At 52.6% G+C, this 21483-nt stretch overlaps 1 protein-coding gene across 1 annotated transcript; it reads right to left on the reverse strand.

Annotated features, from left to right (window-relative positions):
* Positions 1-4659: 4659 nt before the first annotated feature.
* Positions 4660-21460, reverse strand: xirp2a (xin actin binding repeat containing 2a). Its single transcript, XM_060050797.1, is given in 7 exon segments — positions 4660-4793; positions 5510-15159; positions 15851-15954; positions 16396-16471; positions 17204-17281; positions 20863-20997; positions 20999-21460. Coding segments are annotated over 6 exon segments (10023 nt in total). The 5' UTR covers positions 21014-21460; the 3' UTR covers positions 4660-4793; positions 5510-5544.
* Between the last annotated feature and the right edge of the window lie 23 nt (positions 21461-21483).

Here is a 21483-nt window from a genome sequence, read left to right on the forward strand (position 1 = left end):
TTCTCGTCTCAAGTGTGGAGCGTGGAGGAGACCGTGTGCGTGTATGTGCGCCGCAGATGACAGCGTAGCTATCCAATCAGCGCCGCGTTAAAGGAGAACCATCGCAGCCTATCCAGACGTCCGAAAACATCGGAGAGGAAGAGAGAGAGTGATGGAGAGAGTGCGAGCGAAACGGGGAAGGGAGAGCGGTAGGAGGAGAGAGAGAGAGAGAGAGAGAGAGAGAGAGAGAGAGAGAGAGAGAGAGAGAGAGAGAGAGAGAGAGAGAGAGAGAGAGAGAGAGAGATGATGCTGTGTTTGTATCGGGTTGGGGAGTGAGGTAGTAGGCATGTCATAGCGCACCAAACGGCCGTGTTTAAGGGGACATTATGATGATCATATCCCTTTTAACCGAAGGTTTTAACGTGCCTCAATGTGTTCATTTATTGAAATAGGCCCTAGGTCGTGATGTAAATTGTATTATTATATTATACTATATTATTATGTTATATATGTATTATTATTATTATATAGTAACACATAAAGTTATTTTGTCTTGTTGAAGTGAAAACATGGTCTAGAGTTCATGACCAGCAATGTAATATAATACAGCTGTCTGTGTGTAGGGCTAGGCCTAGATCCCAGTGAGTGATGTTATTGTTGAGTGTCACACGGTAGGCCAAGTGCAATATGCTTCTCGCTGAATCGACCAATCCCCATTCATCCGTTTTCTATTGCCCCCTTGTCTTTTCACAAGTTATTAAGGTTCACAGACATATTTCCTGCTCGGCGAGACCCACCATTCCCATGACGACAATCTGTAATGGACAATTAAAAATAACACACAAACACACACACATGGATACAAGTGCACACAAAAACACACACACACACACACACACACACAAACACAGGGATACAAGCACACACACACACACACACACACAACCAGGAATACAAGCGCACACATAAACACAGTGATAGAAGCGTGCACACACACACACACAGGAATACAAGCACACAAACACACATTCACAAACACAGGGATACAAGCGTGCACACACACACAGGAATTCAAGCACACACACACCCACACACAGGGATATAAGTGCGCCAACACACACACACACACACACACCTGCCACAGGGAATGTACACACGCATGTATGCACACGCCCTATCGCTCTGATGCGCTCACACACACACGCACGCACGCACGAACACACACACACACACACACACACACACACACACACACACACACACACACACACACACACACACACACACACACACTAACACTCACACACATGACCAAGGGGGACTGGGGAAGCTGCCTCATGCAAAACATGTGTATATAACTCAGACAACCCCCTTCAGCCACGGACCATGGGGAAATCAATAACACTTTAGCCGCCAGAAAACTGGCTGGGAATAGGTTGTCAAGGTGAGCCATACATCACACACACAGACCGGCTGGGCCTCCAACGCAGCGCAGGCTATTATCACCTCCGCCTACCTGCTGGAAGCAGCCATGAAAATGTCTCATCACACAGAGCCGCTAGGAGATTTTGGTTTAACAACTGAGGGAGAAAAAACTTTATTGGGAGGTTTTAAGGGAGCCGACAGAGGTTGGTTTCCGAAAACGGGAGCATCCGTGAAAAAAAATCGTCGTTTTTTTAATTATTCTTTAGAATCGAGACACACACAAACACATGAGATTTCCCGTCGGTGTACTCCCTGCACACCAGGTGCCTTCGAACAAACAGCATCCAAACAAACAGAAAATAGATAAGAAATCCAAGATCAAATATATATATGTTTTTAAAACTTGAAAGTACAAAAAAAGAAGAAAAGGAAAAAATGCATTCGAAAAAGAAAACATTGTAATATGTGATCTTAGTTCATCTCTCCATGGACAAAAGTGTAGCAAAATACTGACTCATTTGATTCATTTTCCTGGTTTAATCTCAGAATCTTCTAGATGGATTATATAAATTGAAAGGGTGAAAGTGTTCAGAAGCCTTCAAAGTTAAACTGCCTTTGAAGTTAGTCGTCGCTGTCGTCGTAGTAACGGTTCTTTTTGATCTGCTCCTCCACCGTCAGAGAGCCGTTCTCGCCGAGGGCGCCCCGAGATGAGTCGAGGTCGCCACCAACGCTGTCTTCCACCCCCCACGCGCCGAAGTCCAACAGGTCTTCTAGTGCTGCTCTGGAAGTCGGCGAGGTCACAGTCGCGGTCGCCGTGGTGGTCGTCCCGCCGGCGAAGGCTTCGCAATCAAAGTCGCAGAGCAGGTCGCTGGTGTTCAACCCGGCGAAGATGTCCTCTAGGAAGCCGGACGCCGTGACCTTTGACCCCGTGAAGCTCTCGCCCAGGCTGTCAGTCGGACGTTCCTCGTCCGCGGTTGCGACCTCGTCGAACTCAACGACGCCCCGGAGTTCGGAGACACCGAGGTCGGCGTCCGAACATTTGGCACTTTCCGTCACAAAGGCGTCGTCTCTCTGCGCCATCCGCAGCACGTGGTTTGGCATCCAGGGGAGCTGGTCGTCAGGCTGTTCACTATGGAATACCCCTCCGTCTTCTCCCCCTGAATCGGTGAAAGGAAGGAGGCGATCACCCGCTGACTCTCTCCGCCCTCGCCCGCCGGACGTCGCGTCCTGGTGCTGCTCTGGCGGGATGCTATTATTGTTATTGTTGTTGTTATTGTTGCCGTTCTCGTTGGTCGCCTTCCCTTCCGCCGGCGCTACCGCCGTCTCTCCGTCTATCGCCGTGACCTTCACGGCCTCGTCGGCGGTCGCTTTCGCCGCCTGCCCGTTCTCCATCTCACGGGGGGGTCCCGCTCCGTTCTGCTCGCTGTGTGCCGTCACTTTCTTCTCCACTTTCTCCTCCTCCTCCTTCTTCTTCACCTCCACATCTTTCCCACCTCCCTGCTCTTCCTTTCCTGTCACTTGCTTATCCTCCACCTTCCCCCCCTCCTCCTTCCCTTCCTGGGTTTTCTCTTCGATCGGCGGTTCTGTATTCCCCGGCGTGTTTGCTTCCTTCACCGGTGACGGCGGTACTGGATGTTTCTCGTGCTGGTGTCCGTTTTCCGTTTTAACCGCAGCGTTGTTGTCGTTCTGCGCAGGGCCGATGTTCTGGCTGCGGCGTTGATCTTCTGAGTTCTTCCCTTCGGCGTCCCCCTCCTGCGGGGGCCAGGCAGGCTTCACCAGCTTCACATCCTCCTCCACGCTGAAGGACTTCTTCGGGGAGTCCGTCTGCGGGGGCCAGACCACCGTGATCTTACTGGCGGCCGTTTTGTTTTCTTCCGACGGTTCGTTTGCGACGGTGGGCGGATCCGTCTTGGTGGGTGTGGCGGTGGTGCTGGTCGTTGCGGTGGTGCGTTTGGGGTCCGGACTTCTCTTCTTGGGCGTGGGGGATTTTATCGTTGTGGTCTGGGCGGGGTTTGCGTTGGGCAATTGTGTTTTAGAGTTCCACAGTTCCTTGTGTGGCTTCTGGCCGAATCCTTCGTCGTAGTTCCCTTTGGCTTTGAACAGCTGTTTAAAGTGTGGCTTACAGTACATCCTTCCATGGAGAGAGGCATAGTTACCGAGGCTGCGAGATAAACACAAAGGGAATAAACACTTTACGACCAAGGACACTGAGAAATTAAACAGTAATGATGTTGATGATGATGATGTAACTGATTCCTATGGCCATTCTTCGGCACTCTAACTGCTTGTTCTGTTAACTAGGTCATGCAGCACTTAGGTTCATGTTTTTATAGATACTCTAGTTTTGATTCTCTGCGTTGATTGCTTCCAGCCTCACTTGTACTGTACACGGCTTCGCATAATCGTAAAAAGCATGGCAGGATAGTGGCAAGGGTGAAGGGGGCTGGACAGGTAAAACGGGTCCTGGGTTCAAAACCCCCTGATGTCCGCAGTCGACCCATAACATAAGCATGCTCGGGTATGATGCCCTAAGCCCCCACTAATAGCAGCTACTCATCAATGACACGTACAACAAATAAATGGATAAACATTCAAATTCACGGCAGGTCTTTTTACTTAAAAGCCTCTGCTGGGTGACCAAGGACATCAATAAATACATATATTCATGCAAAAGTCAAAAGTAAACTCTGCAAAGAATTCTTTGCTGAGTTTATGTTTGACTTTCAGCATGAATTGCAGAGACTTATTTGCAGTTACTTTGCAAAGAATTATTTGCAGAGTGAGAGAGAGAGAAATAGGAAGAGAGAGAAATAGAGGCAAGAGAGAGGAGCGAAAGAGAGAGAGAAGTGAGAAAGATTGAGAGAGAAAGAAGCAAGTGAGAAAGAGAAGAAAGAGAAAAAAATTAGAGAGAGAGAGAGACAGAGGCAAGAGAGAGAAGAAAGCGAGATAAGAGAGAGAGTGAGAGAAAGAGACCGAAGCGCGCGTGAGAGAGAAGCGAGAGAGATAGAGAAGCGTGAGAGAGAGAGAGAGAGAGAGAGGGAGAGAAGCAAGAGAGATATAAATTACATAGAGAAGTGAGAGAAAGTGGAGAGAGAGATGAGAGAGAGAGAGAGAGATGTGATAGAGAGAAGCAAGAGAGATAGAGGAGCGAGAGGGATGCGAGCGAGAGAAGAGAGAGAGAGGAGCGAGAGAGAGAGAGAGAGAGAGAGAGAGAGAGAGAGAGAGAGAGAGAGAGAGAGGCGTTGCGGCCCTGACCTTAGTTTCCCTTGGCAGTGTTGGCAGCAGAAGCAGCTCTTATGGAACGTTTGTTTGTCGGCGATCAGCGCCTCCATGGGGTACACCCTCTTCCGGCATGCCACGCACAGCTCCGAGTCGGGAACCCTGATTTTCTGCACACAAAGTAAGGGAGGCAAGCCGTCATTTTTCACATTGCGAGGTGCAGTTGGAAACACGGAGGGGTGCGCTGTGTGAGAATGTGCTAACAAGGCAGGCATTTCGCAGTGGTTAATAAATACTGTTTATGATTTATTATTTTCACTTAATGTCCAGTAGACCATTCTGTCGATGCACGTTCTAATAATAAATTCAGAGTTTTTATTTTTTTATCCTTATTTATATTTAAGTTAGTATGCTAGCAGCATAATTTAAGGACTCAATTTGACTAGAGATATATATTTACATTTTTCACACATCATTCTTAATAATACAGCCTTTTCTTTTCCTGTGATACCATAATGTAATTTTAAAGTAAAGTACATAAAGTACACTATAAGTACTTCCATAATAAGATCCATAATCTTACCTTTAAAATAATAAGCAAATATGGGCTAATCTCTTCTTCTATGTCTCTTCTTCACAGAAATACAATACTAATTAAAGCGCATTTCTCTGGTTATACACATCAACGTCAAAACAAGTGCACAGTCAGGCAAAACAAGTTACGTAAGTTCAGACCAAACCAACGACTGAAACGCTTCAAACGGTGAGTATCCAAAACAACAAGCATTAAACACACTTGTAGTCACATGCTCCGTCACCTTTCTTCCAAGGTGCAACTTTTCCTTCATTTGAGCAGAAGAACAAGCAAGACCGGTTAAACACACACCGTAACACACAACTTCACACACGGGGGGTGTTAGGCTACGGCGTCCTCATGCCGTGCCGCCCCAGTTTACCCGTGGCCACGGTCTGCTGCTGATGGTGGTGTCGGGTCACACTCTGAGAGCTCCTCTGTTCCGTCACCATGACGCCGGCGCTCTGCAGCGCCTCCTGGCTCTCGGCCCACGACTGCTGATAGTTGCGCAGCATCTCCTCCGCCGCCTCCGAGAGGATCTCCGTGGCGCCGCGCACCACGTCGGCGTACGACGGGGGGCTGCCCCGCCCGCTGGCCACCACCGCCACGGAGGAGGAGGCGGAGCATTGGACGGTGGCGTGCGTCTCGCTGCACCTGGACCCTCCGAAGTCGTCCATGCCGGAGAAGAGCTCGGCGACCGTCGTTGTCGTCGACGTCTCGGAATGCCCGCGGGGTTCCGATTCCGACTCCCTCCTCTCGATGTGTTCCCGGAGGTCCCGGGCGGCCTGGGAGCCGTGCTCGCCCGTCTCGAACACGTCCTTGAGCGCGCGCACGTTGAACGCCGGCACGTCCTCGGACCGGGGCGTCTTGGGCTCGGCCTCAGCATCCTCCTCCGTGTCGCTGCCCAGCCGCTCGGTGATCACGATGGGCTCCTTCCTGGGGAACGCCGGGGGCTGCTGCGGCGTCTCGAAGCGGTTGACGAGCTTGGACAGGTCCACCCGCGGAGGCAGGCCCTCAGGGGACACCATGGTCAGGTGGGGCTCTTCGGCGTCGGCGCACAGCCGCTCCGGGATCTCGATGGGGTCCTTCCGGGTGTACACCTTGGTCACCTCCGCCCTATGCGCCTCCTCGAAGAAGGACTTCTTGTCGCGGACGGTCATCATGGAGTCGCCCTCCTCGGCGCACCCCTCCAGATCCACCTCCACCCCGGGCCCCTCCTCCTCGCTCACCGTGTAGCTCGCCACGAAGCTAAACCCCGGGGACCCCTCCCGCTCGGCCATCACCTCCTCTACGATTGGTTGGGGAGGAGGTGGAGGTGGCGTAGGGGTGGTCCCGCCCCTGGGGGTCTTCAGCTGCACCACTTTCTCCGAGCGGCTGAGCGTGGGGGAGGGCGTGGCCCGGTTGAGGAGCGGCGACTGGGCCGCATAAGGCCTGCGCGGCGGCGGCGGTGGCGGGGGTGGGGTTCCCACCGCCCGGTAGGGGGGCGGCGAGGGGGTCACCCCGTGGCGGGGGCTGTCGGTCCGCCGCACCGACTCGATGGTGATGAAGGTGGGGGAGGGGGTGCGGACGGTCATCATCGAGGACCCCCTGTGGTCGACGCCTTCCCTCGTCGGCTCCTGGGTCTTCCTGACGCCGTGATGCTGGCTTGTGATCCTCCTCTCCTCCACCGCCTCCCTCCGGGACTCCACCACAGACGAGGTCTTGGCGGAGGGTCCGCCGATAGGGGCTTTCGTGTCGGGCTTCTTCGATGTCGGGGGAGGTGGAGGCGGTGGGGTCTGTGCTGACGGCGTCCCCCTCCCCTGATGCTCCGCGGCCGCTCTGCTCTCCGCCTCCAGGAAGGTGAGCTTGGCCTCGGCCATGTTCCTCATGTAGGCCGTCATCTCCTTCAGCTTCTTCTTGCTCTGATGCAGCGCGATCTCGCTCAGGTTCCTCTTCTCGTCCACGCCCATCATCCAATCGGGCACCTCGCTCACGATCCCCCTGACGGCGTCCGAGTCGATCTTCCCAGCCCCGCCCTGAAGTGCTTTAATGTGAGCCAGCAGCTGCACTAATCTACATCTATCCATCTCCATGCTTTCTGCAGACACCTTCATCTCTGTCTCTCCGGCCTCGCTTTTAGCTGTCATTGATTGAACGTTTACCCCCTGGACTTTGCTTGTTGTCGTGGCGGATGTATGTTGTTGTTGTTGTTGTTGTTGTTGTTGTTGTTGTTGCTGTTGTGAGCTCTTGGTCTTCTGCGTGTGCACACTCACAGCCTCCTGCCTCTGGATGCTCTGCTGCGTCACGCTCTGCGTCACCACCACCTCCTGCCTGTGCTCCGTCTTGGAGCTGTGGTGGCTGCTGGAGACGGCTCCGTAGCCCGGCGCTTGTGGGCCCAACGCAGCCTCAGTCTCCGTCATGGAAACGACGTGGACGGCCCCCGCCTGTTTCTCCTCGTTCTCCCTCTTGGCCGTTTGCTTCTTCACAGAATGCTCCGCTGATTTATGGGACGGTTTGGGACGAGGGAGTGGGCTCATTTGCCGTTTCGCCACTTGCGCTTTCAGATCCATTTTGACTTCAACTTCATTTCTCAGCGCTGCCGAGGTCGCAAGGCTGTTCTCCTGCATCACTGTGGTTTCATTACGCTGTGAGATATCGGCCATGTCCAGATGTGACTGAGTGCCACCTATGACAGCCTGTTTCATCGCCAAGCTATCACATTTCACATCTTTCATCTCGGGGGGCATCTTGAAGGTTTTCACTTTGAAACTTGGAGCCACCTTCGGGATTTTAGTGGGCTGAGCCGTGCCTTTCCTCCCCTCCTGTGTATCGGCCACATTAACAGCCTTCGTCTCCTCCTCTGCTCTCAGGGTGACCTCAGACTGACTTTGGACATTGACGCTCTCCTGCACAGAACTCTTTGTGGCCGACACACACTTGACCATGGTGGACTTCTTCATGAACTGTTTCTGCTCCGTGACAGCGCCACTGACAAAGCCGGCACCTGACTGGGTTGTAATATCGACGGGCTTGGGTGAGGGGGGGGATTTGGCGGTGGACACAGAGACTTGTGTTGTCTGACTCTCTCTGAAGACATCAGACGAGCTCTGAGCCCTCTGCCCCGACACCACAGAGGAGTGGCCCCTGGAGCCCTGCTTATTATCCAAGGTGATGTTTGAGGACGCCTGCTGTGATTTCTTTTTCAGCGGGGCGATCAAAGGCTTGCTGGAAGGGATGTGCGACGGCAGCTTCTTCGCCACAGGAGCGTCATGCGCCGATGTCTCTTCCAAGGCGACGGCCCTTCTCTCCTCCACCATGGCCTCGGTGGACTGCATGGATTGGGTAGTCAGTGCTTCGGCCTCGCCCGCGTTTCCTGCGAGGAACCGTTCCCCGGTGGGGGGCGCCTCGGAGTGGGCCGGCGGGGAGTTCGGCGGCGTTGGTTTGAGATTCTCCATCTCCTCTTTCTCTCTCTGGAGACGGAACCTCTCCTCTGCGAGCATGAGCGGCGTTTTGAATTTACGGGCGTAAGGGCGGGGCTTCGGGGCCTCCGCGGTCTCGGGCGTCTGATGCAGTTTCAGCGGCGGGACAAAGCGCTTTTTGGGCGGCTGCAGGGGTTCCTTTTCAAAGGATTTTGCCACGGGGATCCCGGACGGCGCCTTCGGTGCTGCGGTGGACTCGGTGGATTGGGTGTGAGTTTGTTTCCTGGTTTCCGTGTGATGGGTTGTTTCGGTCTGGACCTGCTGCACCCTAGTTTCCTCCGCGCGTGACATCACGGTCGCTGGCTGCTCCGTCGCGAACGCTGGTTGCTCCGGAGCGGGTTGGGGTGGTGGAGGTGGAGGAGGTGGAGGAGGTGGAGGAGGAGCAGGGATCGGCTGCTTCTTCTGCCACTTGGGTTTGGGCTGTGCGGGCGGCTTGACGGGCTCCATCGGCTTGGGGATTTTGAACAGGGGCCGGGCCGCCGGTTTCCCCGGTTTGGTTGGGGGCGGGGGCTGAGGCAGGGCATCGTGCTCCAGCTGGGAGGGCAGAGGAGGGAGGAAATCTGCCGAGGTCGGCGGAGGCGGAGGCGGCGGCGGTGGGAAGAACTCGGCCTCGGGCTCCGCTGGAGGGGGAGGGGGCGGCGGCGGGGGTGGGAGGTCGCTGTCCTGCCTCATGATGGGAGGGCGGGAGCCGGTAGAGCCCGGGCCTTCTGTCACCGGAGACGGTGGGGAAGGGAGGGACAGCTCTGACTCGGATGGCGGAGGGGGGGAAGAAGGCGGAGGGGGAAAATTAATTTCTGGCTTCTTCTTTTTGATCAGGCCCTTCGCTTTGTTCTCAAGGTTACGGTATTCCCCCTTGGCGCTTTTGATGTCTTGCTTCTGAGCGAGCCCCTTGTTTTCCATTACGGCGCTTTGTCGCTGGGAGGTAGACACATGCTCAGACACAGCGCGGCCCTGCGTCGCCGAGGACGACGACGATGATGACATAGACGATGTAGCCTGTTGTTCAATCACGGTGGTGTGCACCTGTTTAACCGTCCTCGTCTCCTGGGTTTTCTTGGTGGAGACATTGGTTTGCTTGGTGGACACGCTTTGCACAGCGCCTTGTTTCACGTTCATGTCGACCACAGATTTCATCTCTGTCTGCTGTGAATGAGGTGTCGGTTTGCTCTTCACGCTAACTGGCTTAGCAGGCACTATCTGTGCCTGGGGCTGGGGCTGGGTCTGGGTTTGGGGCGGCCCTTTCTGTGTCACACTCTCCTCCTTTGAGCTTATCCGCTTAGAAGACTCCGATGTGGCGGCCGCGATAGTGACAGCGTGTGAGCTCTCCTCCTGAATCACAGCCTTGGTGTTCACAGATTGGGTCTCGGCGTGCTTCTGTGTGTGCCTCTGTGTCTCGGCGGCCTGGGGTAGGTTAGTCACAGCGGGTGTCCCTTGCGCTGTCACGCTCATGCTCTTGTGCCCGTGCACGCACGTATGCTCCAGCACCCTGTGTTCCGGGGCCCTTGCCGTGACTTTGACTCTCTTGGAGGAATACATGCGCTTCGGGTTGGCGTATTGTTTCTTCTGCATCAGATTCTTTATGGCGCCTTGCACGTCACCCTTTATCACCTCCTCCTTCTCCGTCTGCGTCATCTCCTGGCCCTCGTACAGCGTCTTGATGGACGTTTTGACGTCCCCCTCGATGCTGCGTCGCCGCTGCATCCTGGGAGAGTCCGTGGGCTCCAGTAGGAGCTGTATGGTGCCTTTGATGTCCCCCTGTTCGCTGGCTTGATGCTGATAGAGCTTCCTCTCACTCGACACCTCGTGTAGATTCTGCATGGCCGTGTAAATGTCCCCCTTGACGATTTCCTCCTTCTCCACTTCCTTCACCGCCTGCTTTGCCTCCTCCAGACTCCTCAGCGTCCCTTTGATGTCGCCCGGCACTAAATCCTCCACCGTCGCCTCAGTCCTCGCCGTCGCAGACTTCTCCAGGGACTGCAGCGCTCCTCTGATATCGCCCCGGATGATGTCAGGCTTCTCCACGTCCTTGGCCTGATACCGAGCCTCGTGCAGCGACTTCAGCGTGGTGCTCAGATCCCCCTTGACCACTTCCTCCCTCTCCATCACCACCCTCTGATTGGCCGCCTGAGTCAACGAATCCATGGCGGCCCACAGGTCGCCCTTCACGATGTCCTGCTTCTCCAGGTTCCGGTAGTTGACGCTGGGCTCCGTCATGAACACCTGGACGTTGCTGTGCACGTCCCCGGCAACGATGTCGCCCTCGGCAACCGTGCGGCCCACCTGCTGCTGATTCCTCCTCAGGATGAGCTTGGTCTCCTCCACGTCCCCGCCCACGATCCTCTCCTTCTCTGTCTTCCTCTCTGGCTCGTCTTCCGGCTCGCCGCGGAGATTACGGAGGTAGTCCAGCGCTCCGGACTCGATGCAGGTGGAGTAGAAGCTGACGTTGCCCCTCTCCGTCTCGCCCACCTTAATCTTCTTCTTCTTCTCCGCATCCGGGTTGGACATGAGCCGGTGGAGCGTTTTGCTGACGTTGCCCTGGACGACGTCCTCCCGCTCGACGCTGTCGCTCTCGGCCTTGTTCAGGAGGGAGTAGATGGTCATCCTCACGTCCCCCTTCTCGTCTTCCTGGATGAGCAGGCCGCGCTTTGAGGAGCCCTCCTGCTTGAGCAGGTTGTTGATGGCCTCCTGTATGTCGCCGCGGACGATGGCTTCCTTCTCGACGCTGGCCCCCTTCTCCTGGCTGAAGAGCTGGCGCACGGTGGTGTCGATGTTGCCCCTCTCCTCCACGTCGACGGTGATCCCCCTCCCCGCGCCGTCGCTGCGGTTCAACAGGTTCATCATGATGTTGTTCAGATCGCCCCTGATGATCTCTTCTCGTTGGATTTCAGGCGAGTTCTGGTTCATCAGCTTGTATTTCGCCATGCGGACGTCTCCGATCTCATCCGCCTCGATGAGAATCCCCTGCGAGTCTACCATTTTCTGGCAGTAGAGCTCTTCCAGAGTCTCCTTGATGCTCTTACCGGTGACCGCTGACCTCTCTGTGCTGCTCTCGTTGAACTCATGGACGGGTGTGGATTCAAAGAGCCAGGTTGTTGATTTGACGTCGGCCTGCGGGATCGCCTCTTTGGTAATGACGCGGTCTGCTTCATCGTCGTCTCCCTTCTCTCTGATCTTGTCGAGGGGCTGCTTTTCAAAGAGCCACACGGACTGCGTGACGTCCCCTTTTACCACGTCCTTCTTCGTCACCGTCTCCATGCTGCTGAGCTCCGTGTTCTCGCTGTGGATCTTGTCCATCGTGCGGGTCTCAAACATCCACGTGGCGGATCGGACATCCCCCTTCTGGATCTCGCTCACGCTCACCGTCCTGACGTACTTTTGGGACATCTCGTCGGTCTCGAAGCGTTGTGTGTTTGACTTCACGTCCCCGCCTTGCACGTCCTCGACGGTCTTGGACCTCACTTTCATGTCCTCCGCGATCTCGTCCAACGGCTGGGTCTCAAACCTCCACCGGGCAGAGCTGACGTCACCTTTGTTGACGCCTTCCTCCGTCACGGCCTTGATCACGTAGACCTCCTCCGAGTCCCGGATCGAGTCCAGCGGCTTGGTCTCAAACTGCCATCGAGCGCCCTTCACGTCCCCTCTCATCACCTCTTCCTTTGTCACCGTGGTCACTTCGTGGTAGTGTCCGTCTTTGTCGCGTATGGCGTAGAGCGGCTGCGTTTCGAACATCATGGTGTAGTTCTTCACATCTCCCTTCTGAACCTCTTCGCTAGACATACCGATAAGCTTTGAAATATCAGTCTCTGTGTTCTCATCTTGAATCTGATCTAACGAATACGTCTCAAAAATAAAGCGCCCTTTGTCCACGTTTCCACCTTGCACGTCCGTCACTGTGCGCAATTCCCTTGTTGTTGTTTCATCCTCTTTGATTGTATCTATCGCCTGATTCTCAAACATCCGGGTGTTGTTGATGACATTGCCTCTCTGGATGTCCTCGGCCGTTTTGGTCTTAAGCCGCTGCATGACTTCTCCTGAGGTGGAGGTCATGATGTCCGAGGAGCTGTTCTCAAAGATGTACTTCATCCGAGAGACATCGCCCGAGTCTATATCGATCTCCGTGACCCTCCTGAAGGAGCTGGAGTCCTCCCCGGTCAGGCAATCCAGGTTCTCGGTTTCAAAGAGAAAACGGGCGCGGCCCACGTCCTTCCCCTGGATGTCCTCTTGGTTTATGGTGCAAGTTTTCAAAATGGTCTCGGACTCTGTCTCGGCGTGGTCGCGGATGTTGTCGAGGGTCTGGGTCTCAAAGAGCCAAGTGCACGTTTTAACATCGCCCTTCTGGACTTGCTGGACATCCGTCTCGCTTCTCTCCTCCTTCTCATAGAGGCCGTCCATCGGCTGGGTCTCAAACAGCCACCGGCAAGTCTTCACATCTCCCTTCTCGATCTCGATGTCCTCCTTGGCCTGACGCTCCTCGTGTTCGTACTTGATGGCATCCAGAGCTTGAGTTTCAAAGAGCCACTTGGCTGTCTTCACATCTCCAGACTGAATTTCCTGTTTGGAGATGCCTTTGATGATCTGAAACTTGTCGATGCTCTCGTCAAACTCGTCGATAGGCCGCGTTTCAAACATCCACCTGCAGCTGCGCACGTCTCCCTTCACCACCTCCTCGCGCCTCACGGTTTTGACCTCGTGGTAGTGACCTGCGCTGTCCTGCATCGCGTACATAGGGGTGGACTCGAAGAGAACCTTGTTTGACCGGACAGATCCGCTCGTTACACCCTCCACCTGTATCCTCTGTGTCCCTTCACACCTACTCAGATCCATGGTCTCAAACCTCTCTTTGTAATTGGTGACATCGCCCTTGTCGAGAGCCTCCATGTTGACGGTGCGCGTGATCTCCCGTTTTTCCTCTCGTATGTTCTCCAGCGGTTGGCTCTCGAACATCCACTTCTGATGTCTCACGTCGCCTTTCTCCTCCTCCGACGTGACCCTCTTCTGGAGCTTTCCGACCTCCAGCAGATCCTTCAGGTTCTCCATGGGCACCGTCTCAAACAGATGCTTGGCCGACCGCACGTCCCCGCCGACAATCTCCTCGGCGCACGCCGGCCTGGCGTTGGCGTTGTCCTTCAGCGTGTCCATCCGCTGGGTCTCAAACACCCGACAGTGCTGCCTCACGTCGGCGCCGATGATCTCCTCCCTCTCTCGTTTGGAGCACTCCCAATCCTCTTCCTTGATTGAGTCGAGGGTCTTGGTCTCGAAGAGCCATTTCCCTTTGTTCACCCCTCCTTGGACGTCATCCTCCATGGAAACCCCGCAGATGAGCTTCACCTTGGAGGGGTCCTGGTGAATCATATCCAGTGCTTGGGTTTCAAACATCCAGCGAGAGGTCTTGACGTCCCCCTTCTCTGTCTCCTCCCGGCGGATCTTGGTGATCTCCAGCATTTCCCCAGAATCCCCCCGGATGACACACATGGGCTGGGTCTCGAACATGCAGGTGGTGGTCTTCACCTCCCCCTTTATCTCCTCCAGCTCCGACTTGAGGTTGAGGAAGTTGCTCTCGTCGATGGTCTCCGTCTTGCCCAGCGAGTCCAAGTGCTGCGTCTCGAAGAGGTAGCGGGCCGTTTTGACGTCCCCGCCACTGATGTCCTTGTCGATGACCACTTCTATCACCTGCTCGTCCTGTTCCTGATAGATCTTATTCATGTAATCCATGGGCTGAGTCTCAAAGAGCCAGGTGGCGGTACGGACGTCGCCTCTAGCAAGTTCTTTAACTTGACTTGTCGTCTCGCCGGTCTCCGTCCCGAGCGCGTCCATGGGCTGGTTCTCAAACATCCACGCGGTGTACCTCACATCCTTGCCGGCGATTATCTCCTGCTGGGAGATATTGTTATCTTCCCGCTCGTCCAGAGTGTCGTCCTTGATGGCGTCCAGCGGTTTGTTCTCAAACATCCTGCGCATGGACTGCACCTCGCCTTTAAGGATCTCCTCCCATTCGAGGTAGTCCCCCTCGGGACTCGAACCCCTGTTGGGGCTGCCCCCGTCATTCTCAAACAGATAGCAGGTCTGCTGCACCTCCCCTTCGACCCGCTCCCCGCCCTCGCTCTCGAAGCGAACCCTCTCCTCCTCCGTGAGCTGGCTCAGGAAGTCGGCCTCCAGGGTCTTGCGGACGTCCGGGTGGATGTGCTTGTAGAGGCGTTTGAGCTCCGCCATACTCTTGTGCTTGAAGTAGTGCTCCTTGTGTTCGGAGGACCGCTGGTCGGTGACCTGGCTCTGGCTGTGATGGCTGCAGGCCTGGCAGTAGTCCGGCAGCTCTTGCTCTGTGGGCGGCGGGGGGAAGGGATCCACAGCCTCGTAGGCCAGGGCGGATGAGGAGGAGGCAAAGTTGGAGGACGCAATGTTGGAGGACGCAAAGTTGGAGGAGCTTTGGTAGCTTGTCGCGGCAGCGCTTTTGGATGCATGGCGGTTGACCGGCTCCCATTGGAAATCATTCAAATCCACATCAATCTACAGGGTTCACGAACAGTGTCAGGGTAAGGAGAGAGAGGCAGTTAAAGTGGATAGGTCGCAGACAGACATGTAGATGATTATGGAATACCAAGATGCAGATGTTGGTATTGAAGACGACTAAATATGTTGCAGCATCTAAGGTAACCCCTGTTTAATGTATGTCATCTATTTCTAATTATGTAGCTAAATATAGATCTATCTTTATCATGGTTACTTTGGCTTCCTTAAATTTCTCTACAAACACATACAACATTTCCAGAATAGATTATAGATGGTGACGGAAGTATGAACAATGGAAACATCATACAATAACCTCATAGTACAGCTACATAGTTCAATAAAAAAAAACCTCATAAAACGGTTAAAGCTCCCTGACTAAATTACAACGTACACGATTAGTTAGAGCGCTGCAGGTCGCAGCTTTGAACAAGTACTCCTCTAATGACAAACCATTGACTGGGAATTGATTGTGGGTGGAATCTTCTCAAGGTGAGTCTTTCAACACAGGATCCGTCCGGAAGAATGAACTTAATTAATTATTAAACCACTGTTAAGCAACACGGTTTTTAAAAAGGGTGTCTTTTAAAAAGTATTTTTTTTAAATGGGGACATCTTTAAAAAGGGTGTTTTAAAAAAGAAAAAAATCTTAAAAAGAGGGTGTTTTCCTCCGCTTGCGCTCGACCCTCACCTTGACCTGCTTGCTCGGCGTGGCCTCCTCTATCGTCTTCTCGTACTGCGTCTTCAGGGCGTGGGTGGAGAAGGCGGGCAGGTCTTCTCCGCCCACCACCGTCACTGCAAAGCGATGAGACAACGGGAGGATTAGGGGGGGCCAGGTGGGAGCAGGGAGGTTGGGAGGGGTGAACAGATCAGGCGTATGAATCACTCTCATCATGTTTGTTCTCTAAACCCACGCAGCGCTGATTGCCCTATTTCCCCTCTCCCAATTACATTTTTCACCCAACCCTGATCCCACCTGCACCGCCTTCATTAGAGTCACTGTGGTGCCCCGGATTTCTTTGTGAATCATTACATTCTGCGTTGTTTAACGGTCATGCTTTTATTTCTTTTGAACAGCTCATCCCCTCACGCTCGGCAACAGATGAGAGCCGGTTGCTAGGGCAGATGGTTAGGGATAAAAGAAAAAAAACGACAACAACACAGAAATGAACAGGGCGAGGGTTAGGGCGGAGATCTGAGGGTCGGGGGTGGAGTGTTGGGTGGGGGTGGACCCACCTGTCTCATTGTAATGGTTGCCGTAGCCGGCGGCAATGCTGTCCTGTTGAACCGCATGGTGCTGCTGCCGGGTGACCTGTGATGGGGAGGGGGGAGGGAAAGTGGGAGGGGGGAGGGGGAGGGTCGGCACAGAGCAACGTGAGGACACACACCGCAAGACGATGTAAACACGTTGATGACCGAGGAATAAACTGTGATCTTGCGCGCTCTCCGCGCCTCTGTAATGATAGGGATTACTGTAATCTCGAAATAGCCGTGCTGCTGTGCCTTTCACTGACACGCGGGTATATGTACACATCGAGAGTCGCCAAGTGTGCCTCGCTCAAAGGCTGCGGCTAATGACGGTGATGTAGTTGATGATGGTTTGTGTCATTTGTTTATCGTTAACGGCGAATGGATCATTATCTGTCGGAACAGTCTGTGTATAATAAACTATTACCCGTAGAGGACCGTCCGATGTATTGAATACTGTATATTGTATACAATAGATTCAATGTATCGTTTATTTTTATTAGACAGATAGATATTCGTCGACAGCTGGATATATTTACAGATATAGAAGAGTGAGAGAGAGAGAGAGAGAGAGAGAGAGAGAGAGAGAGAGAGAGAGAGAGGAGAGAGAGAGAGAGAGAGAGAGAGAGAGAGAGAGAGAGAGAGGGACAGAGATAATTTTTTCATCCTAAGGGGTAATTAAGGAGCAGAAGGTGTATATACGGTACATGTCTCTCTATATATGGACGGTTGATTGGCAGTCGGCTCCCAGCTAAATGGGCTGCCAGTCAGCCGAGTGTCGGGTCGGGCTCTGTACCTCCTGTTGGTTCTGAAAGGAGGAGGTCTGGTTGACATCGCTGCTCCTCACCAGCGTCTCAGAGGAGGCGGACATCGCCTGTCAGACACACATAAAAACTGTTTATTAACGGATAAATCCTCTCTCTCTCTCTCTCTCTCTCTTCTCTCTCTCTCTCTCTCTCTCTCTCTCTCTCTCTCTCTCTCTCTCTCTCTCTCTCTTCTCTCTCTCTCTCTCTCTCTCTCTCTCTCTCTCTCTCTCTCTCTCTCTCTCTCTCTCTCTCTCTCTCTCTCTCCCTCCCCCCCGCCCCCCCACCCTCAGTCTCTTTCTCTCCCACCAGGCCTGAGAGTGACACCATGCTCTCCTCATCCAGTGACTCCTTCCCCTGTCTTGGCTCTGTGAGGGAGCCTTTAAGTATTTTTACATTCCGGGGCTGAGCCCGATGAAATCCTTCTGTTTCGGCGAGCCTTTTGGGTGTGCGGCTTCCCCCGAAGTTTACGAAGACCGGCGGCCATATTTGTCAAAAAGCGGGAGAATAACGCAAAATTTGTAGGATAATTCACAGAGGGCTAGACGCTATAGCCTGATATGAACATATCGGGCTGTGTCTGTTCTGGTGACATTCTGCTAGGCCGATGCAGACTTTGTGTGCAGAAGACACAATGTGACATGTCATCCATACTATTGATCATACTGACGGAAGTACTGACTGGTTGATCTGTAGCAGGCGCCGAATTGAACGTATCTTGCCTCCCACCCGACCCCCACACACACCGCTCCCCCCCCTGACGGACGCCCCGAGGCAAACTTTTATCTGCTCTTTGCCGCCGACCGACCGCACACCTCGCCCGCTCACGATGCCGGAGAGATCTGAGTCCGAGGCGTTTGCTGCAGGCGTTTGATTGGTTTTTGGTTGGTGGGGCTCAGGACGTAGAGCGGCTGGACTTGTAACCAGAAGGTTGCTAGTTCAACCCCCAGGACCTCCTAGCTGAGTGTCGCGGTGTCCCTGAGCAAGACACCTCACCCTGACTGATCCTGACGAGCTGGTGGATGGTTGACACTGCCATCGGTGTATGAACGGGGTGAATGTTAGGCCATTATTGTAAAGCGCTTTGAGTGGCCACTGTTAGAAAAGCGCTACATAAATGCAGTCCATTTAAATGAGAGGATCCTCAATAGCAGCATCAGAAGTAGCCATACAAAAGCAATATAGTGACACATATTTCACTTAGATGCTAATTTTGTCCGTTCAGATGTTACTATTCAGGGCCTAATTTGGCATGTTGTTTTGTTTGTGTGCATGTGTGCATTTGCTGTGAGTATTTCACTCCTCCGAGAATTTTGTTTTGAGTATCCATGACTGAATGTGTGTTCGTCGGGGTACAGCCTGATGATAAGGCATGGTGATAGTCATTTAAACGAGACTCTCTGATACATTCTCTGAACCACATGGAAGAAGACCTGATGTTTCGTCTTTATACCTTCCTCACACACGCTGGAGACGGTGAGGAGCTGATGTGCAGCAGGGGGGGTCATCAGCAACACATTCACCCCCCCACAATCTCTCTCTCTCCCTCTTTCTATGTCCCTCTCTCTTCCTCTCTCCTCTTCTCTCCCTCTCCATCACCACTCCTATCTCTCTCTATCCCTCTCCCTCCCTCTCTCTCTCTCTCCCTCCCTCCCACTCACTCTCTCTCTCTCCTTCCCTCCCTCTCCCCCCCCCCTCTCTCTCTCTCTCTCTCTCTCTTAGTATTCCGCGGGGGGATCTTGAGCTCAGCTCAATGAATCCATTCTGTCCCTCGCTCCAGCGGGCAGATGCCATAGGAAGCAAGAACTAAATCTGTAGCGGGCACCGAATTGACCGTATCTCGCCCCCCCCCCCCACCTCCCAACCGACCCCTACACACACACACACCGCAAACTTCTGACTGCTTTTGGCGCCGACCGACCGCACACCTCGCCCGCTTTTGATGCCGGAGAGCTCTGAGTCCGAGGTGTTTGCTGCAGGCGTTTGATTGGTTTTTGCTTGGTGGGCCGGTCGCATCAGGGATGAGCATGTAAAACACATTTTTATCTTATGATGTACAGTTAGGAGTTTTCAAATTTTTGAGCTGGGTTTATTCGATGTAGTCCATGTGTCGGAGATGAAGCAACAGATCATCATCTCAACATCCTTCAGGATGTTGGAATTTTCTTTCACAAAACTTGGTAATCCTATAGAAGCAATGAGCTTGACTTCAAAATAACATTACTCGTGAGTTTGTTGTAAGTTTGACCCTTTACGTTTCCTTTTAGGGAACAATATAAACAAAGGCATGTTAATTGAGTAATGGTCAAAAAACTCTGTGCAGTGCTCTGTGCTAACCAACAAAGTGTTTCTGCTGCATCAGACTTAGCCTCTTTAAGGAAGTTTATACCACAGCTCTGCTGAAAGCTTGATTCCGATTGGCCAATAACGTTCCGAGCATGTCCATTATTATCCATTGTGCCACAGTAAGTTCTGATTGATTGATTGATTGGGCGAGAGGCATTCATGAGCTGTGATAGAGTATAACGGCACCGTGACTTTGAACTGCACATGTATCATCCGTCTGCTGTGCAGGTGTTTCTAATAACCGTGAATTATGTTAACGATCGAGGAGCAACGCACTTTCTGTTCCAGCTGTTAGCTCATCAGAATCACAAATGCCACCAAAGAGGCTGTCAACAGTTGAAAAGCACTCCCTCTCGCGTGATATTGCTTAAATTACGCACACCTCTGCCTTTGGGAGCTTCCAAATCAATGCGCCACGAATCCGACGTTCACAATAAGGTTCAGATAGAACGTCAACTTGTTGTTTCCTTGGCAGTATCTGATATCTAATCATTGTTTGTAACTGTGTTCCAAGCGGAATAATCCATTTCATAAAAGTGATTTCCTTACGTATCTCAGTTACTGTATGTGAACAAAAGTGTCCGTAAAAAAGGAATAAATAGTAAACTGTAAACTTTGCACATCATAACTGAAACAAGTCAATAGACTATCTTACCTGGCGGCCATATTGGTTAGTCAGGGTCGGTAGGCCTTCTAAAATATATGGGGAAACCATGACAACACAAACTGAAATGCATTCTTAACCTGGGCAACCTGGGCTGGGGGGTTCTCGAAAGATTCTCGAAATGTCACCCACCCAACTTACTAACATGTCCACTAGGTAAGAGAGGTGTACGGTGGTGGACGATGGATGTGGATGATGGATGATAAGGTGGGTTATGTGAGTTTGAGGAATGATGATGATGGGTTAGGTCATGATAATGATGATGATGATGTTAATGATGGTGAAAATTATGTTAAGGATGTGATGATGATGTTAATTATGATGATGATAATGCTGGTGATGATGATGGTAATGGTGATGATGATGATGATGATGATGATGATGATGATGTAATGCTGATGATGATAAGATGATGATGATTAGAATTTTGATGATGATGATGGTGAGGTTGATTTGAATGATGTTGTTGATGATGATGTTAATGGTGGTGAAGATGAAGTGAATGATGGTGAAGATGTTAATGATGGTGATGAAGGCATTTACATTCAGGGCATTTAGCAGACGCTTTTATCCAAAGCGACTTACAATAAGTACATTTGTCATAAGAAGCGCATCAATATATCGCTGTCGGTAAGACTATACCTGTACTGATCTCTGCTGGTACTGGTGTTGGGTGACGGTGCTGTGGGAGTGGGAGGAAGAGGACGAGGAAGAGGCAAACTGCTGACTCTCAAATTGCCTCTTTACGCTGGCCAGCCCACCGGGCAGCGAGCAGGCCCTCCGACTCCTCCATCACCTAGCAGGGGAGACGAACCAATCAGAACCACAGGAGGACACAGCCATTCAGAACTAATCACAACCAATTAGAACCGTGCAGAACCAATCACAACCAATCAAATGCAGGGCGGACACTCACACTTAAATATGGTCCTTTTAAATTGTACATAATCCTTTGTTTCAGCTGGAATTCAAACACTATGAGATAAAAAATAAATAAAATCTCTTTGGCTAAGAGTTCTAGAAGGAAGAGGGGCGACTTGTATCCCCATGGTTACGACGACGGCAACTTTGTGATACATTTTAGCGCCTTCATACTCAAACACAGTGTTACACTCTAACACTGTGGCGTTATACTACTGTAGATACGAGTGTCTGGGCGGCATAACCCTCTCTTGGACGTGAACATGAACATCAACCGCTGGCCGGACAGAGCTCTACCTGTACACCACACTCCTCGCCACCAGTGTCCCCTCGTCTTGACAT

This window comes from Gadus macrocephalus, chromosome 4 (assembly GCF_031168955.1).
Source record: "Gadus macrocephalus chromosome 4, ASM3116895v1".
NCBI classification, from domain to species: domain Eukaryota; kingdom Metazoa; phylum Chordata; class Actinopteri; order Gadiformes; family Gadidae; genus Gadus; species Gadus macrocephalus.